At 41.8% G+C, this 10,186-nt stretch overlaps 1 protein-coding gene across 2 annotated transcripts in view; it reads left to right on the plus strand.

Annotated features, from left to right (window-relative positions):
• DNAH6 (dynein axonemal heavy chain 6) overlaps positions 1 to 10,186 on the plus strand; it is a 204,081-nt gene that overhangs the window by 82,167 nt on the left and 111,728 nt on the right. For both annotated transcript variants that reach the window (XR_003762480.2, XM_029073942.2), the window contains exons 35-38: positions 1,413 to 1,535; positions 3,674 to 3,856; positions 6,301 to 6,444; positions 9,128 to 9,349. Coding sequence is in view for 1 of the 2 variants with exons in the window: in XM_029073942.2 (XP_028929775.1) it covers positions 1,413 to 1,535; positions 3,674 to 3,856; positions 6,301 to 6,444; positions 9,128 to 9,349 (672 nt within the window). In the remaining variant the exon portion in view is untranslated. The remainder of the gene's footprint in view (positions 1 to 1,412; positions 1,536 to 3,673; positions 3,857 to 6,300; positions 6,445 to 9,127; positions 9,350 to 10,186) is intronic.

Here is a 10,186-nt window from a genome sequence, read left to right on the forward strand (position 1 = left end):
TAAAACGGAGCTGGTATACATTTTCCCTGCCCACAATGAGCTTCCAATCTAGGCTTTAGACCTGTAGAGTGTAGAATGTAGTTCCCCCTCTAGTCCGTAAACTGGTTATGGGCAGGGAATGTTGATGTATGTCGATATATTGTACTCTCCCAAGTGCTTAGTACAATGTCCTGCGCACAGTAAGCACTAAATAAATATTACTGACTGACTAGAAGTAGTAATGGTCTGGTGGAAAGAGCATGAGCCTGGGAGTCCAAATGACCTGGTTCTAACCCCAGCTTCGCCACTGGTCTGCTATGTGACCTTGGTAAAGTCACTTAACTTCTCTCTGCCTCAGTTACCTTACTTGTAATCTGCAAGCCCTATGAGGGACAGGAGCTGTGTCCAAACTTATTAACTTGTGGGACCCAACTGCCTTGTTTCTATCCCAGAGCTTAGTACATTGCTTGGCAGACAGTAAGCACTTAAATACCAGTAGCCCTGAGCTTGATAAGACAGGGAGGAAGCTGAGAAGCCTGATCTCTTCCAAACCTCTCCTACTCCCTGAACACAGAGTCTACCTGGTCTTAACCGGTGGCTTACAAGGTCTGAATGTATGAGTGACTTTGTACAGATCAGTGGAAATGTTATTAGGCATGTGTGACTGGACAGTGTACACTGGATGAAGGAATGCAAAATGTTGCCTCAGGAGGAGCTGCAAAAACTCTATAGGAAGTGATGTATCCTCCCTCACCCTCTCGGTACATCTACCTTCAACTCATCCGCCTTTGTCTTCCGTGCCTCATTTACCTGTTCTCTATTTGTCCTATCCTCTCCTAGGCCCTCTCCATCTCCCTCCACTTCCACCCTCCAACCCCCATGCCACCACCTGCCATTTTTTGATATTTGTTATGCGCTTACTATGTGCCAGGAATGGTACTAAGTGCTGGGGTAGATCCAAGCTAATCAGGTTGGACAGAGTCCATGTCCCACATGGGGCTCACAGTCTTAATCCCCATTTTACGGATAAGGCAACTGAGGCATAGAGAAGTGAAGCGACTTGCCCAAGGTCACACAGCAGACATGTGGTAGAGCTGGAATTAGAACTCAGGTCTTCTGATTTCCTTGCTTTCTCCACCAAGCCATGCTGCTTCATTAAATCGGGCTTGTTAATAATAATAATAATGTTGGTATTTGTTAAGCGCTTACTATGTGCAGAGCACTGTTCTAAGCGCTGGGGTAGACACAGGGGAATCAGGTTGTCCCAGGTTGTCAGGTTGTCACAGGTTGTCAGGTTGTTAGGAACATTTGATGTTCAGCAACTTTTAAATCTATTTTATACAGCTTAGGAAAAGAGGAAACAAGTGGGACACTTTGTACAATATCATATCCATTTAATGTCAGCTGTTTCCTGTTCTGTTGATCAATTTCAGGTACAAGATCTCAAAGTTGCCTCCCCTGCTACAGTTAGTCGCTGTGGAATGGTGTATGTTGATCCTGATGAGCTCAAGTGGTTCCCCTACGTTCAAACTTGGATGAAGAATATTTCCACAAAAGTAAGAATCAAATTCAAATGTTTTATTGCCCAAACGCTTGATCCTTCTGGAGAAATTTACTAATTAAATATTTTTAAAAATATGAAGCAACCATATCTTTCAATAGACTGAAACGTGAAATAAAGTGATATAAGATTTGCAGATTTACTTCCGTCAAGTGATTTAAGTTTCTCAAGCCATGGTTACAGACTTGTGAAATTGTGAGGACAGAGGTGTTGTCCATTATGATGGGAATTTAGTTGGAGGATAGAATTGGATAGGGAAGATGAGGAGTTTGGGGTATTTTGAGCTGGAGATGCTCCATATACAAAAACCCAATCAATCAATCCAGTTTATGGAGGCTTAACTGTAAGCAGAGCCCTGTACTTCCAGAGGCCTGGAAGTTCTGGTCCCACCCAGCTCCACCATCTGGCTGCTGTGTGACCTTGGGTGGGTCAGTTAACTTCCCTGTTCCTCACTTCCTTCACTGACAAATGGAGAGTCAATACCTGTCTTCACACCTAGTTAGACTGTGAGGCCCATGCGGGACAGGGACTAAGTCCAATCTGATTACCTTGTACCTACCCCAGTGCTTAGACGTTGCTTGGCATGTAGTAAGTGCTTAACAAATGCTATCCCACTTCCGTCACTTGTCAGTTGTGTGACTTTGGGCAAGTCACCTAACTTCTCTGGGCTTCAATTCCCTCATCTGTAAAATGGGGTTGAAGCCTGTGAGCTCTACGTGGGACACCCTGATTACCTAGTATCTACCCCAGCGCTTAGAACGGTGCTTTGCATATAGTAAGCGCTTAACAAATGCCATCATTATTACTAGAAATAGTAGTTAGGGTAGGAGTAGAAGGAAAGTTGTAGTAGTAATAATAGGAGAAACAGTATGGCCCATGTCCCAACATGGGTTGCCTTCTGCTGGTTAAAATGTGAAATTCACAGTAAAATGGCTTAGAGAGACTGATGAATCCTTAAGAGGACAGTAATGTGGAAGGGGAGTAGCAGAGGCTTTTCTCCCCTTTGAACGTGGGGAACCTATGTTTCCCAGCATGGAAGGGAGAATTGAATTCAGAGGCAGAGTCATTAGTGTGTTCAATGCCACAAATGTACTTCATTCTGAAGCAAAATGAAAATGTTGCATGTGAAGATTTGCTTTAAAATACGAATTACTAAGCACATATTCACGTAGCGACACAGAGCTCTAAATCTAAATTTCCAACGACTAATTTTTGCTAAAAATCTATTTTATCTAGCATGTAACACAAACTCCTTACTATCAATTTTAAAGCACTGAATCAGTTCACCCCCTTCTACCTTACCTGGCTGATTTCCTATCACAACCTAATTGACATACTTGACTCCTCTAATGTCAACTTACTCCCTGCACCAGGATCTCATCCATCTCACCACCGATCCCTTTTCCACATCTGTCCTCTGGCCTGGAACTCCCTCCCTCCCTATATATATTTATTCATTCAGTCAATCAACCATATTTAGGAGCACTTACAGTGTGCAGAGCACTGTATTAAGCACTTGGAAAGTACAATTCAGAAATAAAGAGAGACAATCCCTACCCATAATGGGCTTAGAGTCTTGGTAGGGGGAGGATACAGACATCAGAACACATAAATAGGCATCAGTGTAAATAAATAGAATTATAGGTATTAAATATAACAGACCATCAATCGCCCCCTTCAAAGCCTTATTAAAATCACGTCTCCTCCAGAAGGCCTTTCCCGACTTAAGCCCTCATTTCTTCTTCTCCCACTCCCTTCTGCTGTGCAAAGTCTTGGGTCTGTACTCTTTAAGCACTTGATATTCAATCAATCAGTGGTATTTATTGAGTGCTTACTGTATGCAGAGCACTGTACTGAGAACTAGGGAGAGTACAATATAAAATGATCCCAAAATGAGCTTACAGTCCCTCCAGTCTCAGCCCCACAGCACCTCTGTTTCTCTAATATATTGATTTATGCTAATGTCTGCTTCTTCCTCTAGACTATAAACTCTCAGTGGACAGGAAATATGTCTCTCAACTCCGTTGTATTGTGTTTCTCCCAAACGCTTAGTATAGTGCACACAGTAAGTGCTCAATAAATGCCAGTGATTGAGTGATGATTTTCTAATGAATAATGTTATTTGGATTTCAGCTAAATGAAGAAACAAAGCGATATTTGTTGGACCTGTTTTCTAATTACGTTGATGATGGTTTGAAATTTGTCAATAAAAAGTGCACACAAGCTATCCCACAGGTGGACATCAGTAAAGTCACTACACTCTGCTGTCTATTGGAGTCCTTAATATTTGGGAAAGGTGGACCTGACCTAAAATTGGTATATTTATTTTAAAGTCATTTTTTAAACTGAAATATTTAGAAAATTGAATTATATGTACACATGACTACTTTGTATAGAACTGTGTTATTCTGAGTATTCATTGATTTTAAATGTAAGGTGACAATCCAGGTTTCTGGTGAACTTTCAGAGAAAACATAAAATTTGGCTCAGAAATGAGGAGCTTCAGTGGAGATTCAGGAATATAATTTTGGTACTTGTTAAACCTTACTACTGTATATCATGTACTCTGTTAAACTCTGAAGTAGATACAAGATTATCAGGTTGGATTAGATAATTAGATAGGGCTCACAATCTAAGTAATTTCTAGATTATTCAATACTTATCTTTTGATAATCATTTAAAACAATGGTCACTTTGCATTTCTGAATACCAATGCCTGATTGACTGAATGTCAATCTAGGACTGGTGAAGGAAGCATAATAATAATTATAGTATTTGTTAAGTGCTTACTATGTGCTAGGCACCGTACTAAGCACTAGGTTGGTTAAAAGCAAGTCAGGTTAGACCCTGACCCCCATGGGGCTCAAAGTCTTAATCCCCATTTTACAGGTAAGGTAGTTGATGCACAGAGAAGTTAAGTGATTTGTCCAACTTCACACAGCAGGCAAATGGCATAGCAGGGATTAGAATCCATGACTTTCTGACTCCCAGGCCCGAGCTCTAACCATTACGCCATGCAGCTTCTGCATATATGTGTGTTTGTGTTTAATATTATGTTCTGTATATATATATATATTTATAAGCACATATATTTGTGTATATGTAACTTACATATACATATGTAAGTTCGAAGTTAAGATTTTATGAGTATATGCACCACTATGTCTCACAAGAACAATGAGTGATGAACAATTTCTGCATCATCACATGTATGTAAATTTTCTCCCTCGCTGCACTGTAGTGTTGTGTTTTTTTTTTATCCACAGTGCTCGGCTTTGTTTTCTTCCTCTTTGTGCTATAACCTTACCTTACCCTCTGCTCTAAGATGGTTACTCCATTTCTGGTTAGCCACAGAAGACAGGTAACTCTGTATTCTCCAAGAGTGTGAAGTTCAGTAACTTCACTAGTTTGGTTTCCACTTTGCAATCCACTGACTTTATCGTTAGCAGAAAGGGAGCACCTATGAAGAGATGAGCAGCCTTGTGTTTAGTGCCAGGTATTGAAGCAATAATAGAAACATTTCTAGAGCCCTGCAGTCAGATGACCACTCGATGAATAAGCTGCCACAACTTGGATCTTGGGTGCATCCAAAATGTCCTTTTCATATTCAGTAAACAAAAATCAGTGTTATGGATTATGAGATGATGCTTTAGGGAGCAAAAGTAAGCCCTCTGCTAAATCCATCAATTGTTTGTCCAACGGATCAGACATCGACATTGCTGTGATGGGTCTGACCAGAGTTTTAGAAAATCTTTCTTTCTCCCTTACTGTTGTCAGCCCATGCGCTGATGGTTAAAACATAGAGCAGACTCAGCCAAATTGTGACTTGCCAGCAACCTGTTGTTCTTCTTCATTTGTGTGGCCTAGTGGATAGAGCACAGGCCTGGGAGTCTGAAGGACCTGTGCTCTGCCACTTGTCTGGGTGACCTTGGGCAAATCGTTTAGCTCCTCTGTGCCTCAGTTCCCTCATCTGTAAAATGGGGATTAAGGTTGTGAACTCTGTGTGGGATAAGGACTGTGCCCGACCGATTATTCTGTATCTACCCCTGCCCTTAGTATGGTGCGTGGTCCATAATAAGAACTTAAATACCACAACTATTATTATAATTATTAGCTGTTTGACTGAAGCTCATATGCTCTGTTGTTTATTTTCCACCCTCCTGCAGTCTCCAGAGGGACTCTGCCAGACACACTCCCAGCCCCTGCTCTGGCAGAGTAGTAGTATCTTTTTAGTGCCTACCATGTGCAGAGCACTGGTCTAAGCCCTGGGGCAGAAAGACATGCATGAGGTGTAGACATGGTCTCTGGCCCCAAGGAGCTCAGAATCTAAGAATGAGGAATTCTGGTAGAAGGGGAGGATTGGTGACAGACACTTAAGGAAAGGCAAACCAAAATACAGAAGACGAAGCTTATGACAAAAATAAAAGATGCTTGCACACCCCCACCACTTGCCATCCCTTCGCCCCAACGGAACACGTCTTCACCGTTTCAGTTTTAAGGATTTGGTTTTGATATACGGCTCTTGACCGGATTTTGTTTTTTGTTTGGCTACCGCAAATAACTTTTATTGATTTGCACCTTTTCGACAAGTCAGTTGGGGTTCTGAGATGACGTCAAGGAGCACACTTGCTCGTGCCTGGTCATGCTTTTCAGTTATTCATTTTTCAGACATTTCAGATCTGTATTATGTAATTGTATGGGCTTAATGTGGCTGGCTTACCTAAAATATAGAGTAATGTGATGTCTATTTTGTCTTTTAGGAGCAAGCAAGATTAAATGGTATCCTATGTCAGACATTTATCTTCTGTTATTTATGGTCTTTGGGAGGAAATATAACAGAAAACCATTGGGATGCCTTTGATTCATTTATTAGGCAACGTTTTGATGATAATCCTGATGCCAAGGTAAATAATTAAATCTAAATTACAGCAGGTGTATTTCAAAGAGTGACATTATTTCTCCAGTTATTTGACCAAAACAATTTTTAGGATGGCAGCACATTTTGGCAACTAGTAAGTGCGTAATACCATTGTTATTAGTATTAGTACCACAGATGCACAAGACATGTTCCTTGACTGCAAGAAGGTTACATCCTACCAGGGAAGACATCTGTTCAAAATATTTACAAATGGGGTAATCGGATTACTCCATTTTGGTATCATTACCATAATCATCATTATTAAGTTAGTCAGATTGGACATAGCCTGTGAGTAGCGAGACAAGATTACCAATGATGCCGTTTTGAAATTCAGCCAGTTCACAAGCAATGAAGAATTGTGGTCTAGTGGAAAGAGTACAGGCCTGGGAGTCAGAGGACCTGGGTTCTAATCCCAGATCTGCTCCTTACCTGCTGTGTGGCTTTGGGCAATCCTCTTCATTTCTCTGGGCCTCAGTTAACTCGTCTGTAAAATGGGGATTATGACTGGAAGCCCCATGTTGGACGGGGGCTGTGTCCAACCCGATTTGCTTGTATCCACCCCAGTGCTTAGTACAGTGCCTGGCAGATAATAGGCACTTAACAAATACCCCAATTATTATTATTATTATTTCAGCAGTCCTCTAGAACCTGGGGATGGGTTGCCTGAGACCCCTCAAAGACTCCCTTGCCATTGGAGGACAATTTTAAAGTCAAACATTGATGGCAGCAAAACTATGGGGTATACTTTAGGGTACGTCTGAGGAAGTCTCCTGAAACTCCTCCTGTCCTGGGAAGGGATGAACCCAGGTGTCCAAGAGCTGTCAATCCAGTGGGGACTTTTCTGGATGAAAGTGAAACAAGGGGAACCCCGAGAAAGTCACAGACAGGCACACTGTGATCTTTTTAACCACCTCCACATGGCATGAATGATGATGGTATTTGTTAAGCTCTTACTGTGTGCCAGGCTCAATTTACCGTCAGAAGGATCATCTTCAAAAACAAAAATATAGTCACAGGCCTCCTCAATTTACCAAGTGGTGTAAACAACCAAGTAATGACTTGATCGCTAATGTGCTTGTACTTGGCTACAGTTTTCAATACATGCCTCAACACTGGCAAAGGCAAAGAAAATTTACTCGAAGGGCTTTATAAATTTAGCACAGCAGTAACTAAATCTGATTCCCAACCCCTACCACAAAGCAGAGTGTTGTGTAAGATCTACTTCTGCTTAACTTAGACTGATGGCTGCCATGTTTGGAAGGATTTTACAGAGGAATTGGAAGCTAAATACAGTTTTTTCCTCCCAGCCCCCCTAAATTTGTTGCTCTTAACCAGGGCTTATAGGCCCCATTGAGAAACCTGTCTCTGAAAATCAATTTATAATAATAACGTTGGTATTTGTTAAGCGCTTACTATGTGCAGAGCACTGTTCTAAGCGCTGGGGTAGATACAGAGTAATTTATCTTTGCAACAGAAGAGTGATGTTTGGGTCACAAGCTGTATAGCAAACTTTCCACACCTAAAGCATGAAAGCTTGATTCTCGATCTGTTAATACTTCCATAGGTCTTTGTTTATTATTATTATTATTATGGTGGTATTTGTTAAGCACTTACTATGTGCCAAGTACTGTTCTAAGCGCTGGGGTAGATACAAGGTAATCAGGTTGTCCCACATGGGGCTCACAGTTTTAATCCCCATTTTACAGATGAGGGAACTGCGGAACAGGGAAGTTAAATGACTTGCCCAAGGTCACATAGCAGACAAGTGGCAGAGCTGAGATTAGATCCCACGTCCTCTGACTCCCAAGCCCATACTCTTTCCACTGAGCCACGCTGCTTCTCTGTGTTCAAGTGGCTTAGTACAGTGTTTCACCCATAATGGTCCTTACTGAATATGGCTGCTTTGCTGTAATGATGAAGATAATGAGATATTTAAGAACGTGGCACCAATTCGAGGCTAGGATTATGCTGCTGAACATTCCTTACAGGGACAATACAGAATGCATTTTATCAGTTTGGTGCTGAAGAGAAAGACTAGTTGGTGTCCTTCTTATTATACCCCAAATGATATGATGGGATGTAAACCTCAATCTCCCTATTCATATATTATGCTTTAAAGAAGTTTGAAAAATGCAACACAATAGATAAGGTGAGCACTGCCAGCTCTCCTTTATACAGGCATGTGACTCACAAGTATTTCATCACAAATGCAGCGTAGCAGCCTCTATTTTCTAAGAAGTATGTGGATTTTATGCAATCTTGGAGTATTTACCTGGCCGGGGGCATGGGGAAGTGGAAGGTGCCCTGAGATCCCATTTGCTCCAAAGTCTTAGTGTTTCCCTCCCAGAGCAGTGTGAAATGTGATGCAGGGAATCCGATGCACAATGGACGAAAACTTGGAGCCAGACCAGAGCAGGGGACCAACCAGCTGGAAATTGGGCTATCTGCTATGAAACTGGACCACCAGTTTAACACCAAGCTTTCTTATGTATCACCTGTGCCTGCCTCTCTATTAGTGGGTATTTCCATACCAAAGTGCTGAAGTTTTAAATTTGGTTGGCACCTGTATGGTTACAGGAATAGTGGAGTAAGAAACAATTTGTGTGCATCTTAAAGGGGTAGCTTTAATTTGGTTTTTTTGATCTCAGTTGACTTTCATTTTGACCTAGCTTCCAAGCTCTGGTGATTTGTGGAGTGTTCATGTAGATTTTGATCTCAAACGACTAGATCCTTGGGAACGAATCATACCTCCTTTCAAGTACAGCAAAGATATACCATTTTTCGACATGCTTGTACCCACCATCGACACTGTCCGATATGGTTATCTAATGGAAAAATTGTTGGCAGTCAAACATCCTGTATTGCTTACGGGCATAACTGGGGTTGGCAAGGTAAGAGATGCAATAATAATAGTGATAATAAATCACTGGACTAAGTTCTGGGGTAGATTCAAGGTAATCAGGTTAGACACAGTCCCTGTCACACATGGAGCTCAAAGTCTAGGTAGGCATGAAGAGGATTTAATCCCCATTTGACAGATGAGGAAACTGAGAAACAGAGAAGTGAAGTGACTTAAAATAATGTTGGTAATTTGTAAGCGCTTACTATGTGCAGAGCACTGTTCTAAGCGCTGGGGAAGATACAGGGTAATCAGATTGTCCCACATGAGGCTCACAGTTAATCCCCATTTTACAGATGAGGTAACTGAGGCACAGAGAAGTTAAGTAACTTGCCCACAGTCACACAGCTGACAATTGGCAGAGCCGGGATTCGAACCCATGACCTCTGACTCCCAAGCCCGGGCTCTTTCCATTGAGCCACGCTGACTTATCCAAGGTTACACAGCAGACAAGTAGCAGAGCTGGCATTAGAACTCAGATTATGTGACTCCCAGGTCTGTGCTCTTTCCACGAGGTCACATAAGCAGAGAAATAAAGAAATATAATTCTTTTAAAGGGGATTGATTATTAAGACTGGGTACTGGGATTCTTTCACCCACGGATAGGTTAGACCACCATCAGTGTCCCAGTGACGGTTTCCAAACTCTTGAAATGGTCGGATTATAAAAGACGGGAGAAAAAGAGTTACGTCTCAGAGTGGTTATCCCCGATTGTTTTAGATAGCCCAAAAGTACAACTAGGCCTTCCACCATGTCTTGCCTCAGTCTCAATTTACCTCATTGCCTGCTTTCAAGACAGTCCTTGCTCCATCCCCAATCTGAGCCCTAG

Source organism: Ornithorhynchus anatinus, chromosome 10 (assembly GCF_004115215.2).
Source record: "Ornithorhynchus anatinus isolate Pmale09 chromosome 10, mOrnAna1.pri.v4, whole genome shotgun sequence".
NCBI lineage: Eukaryota > Metazoa > Chordata > Mammalia > Monotremata > Ornithorhynchidae > Ornithorhynchus > Ornithorhynchus anatinus.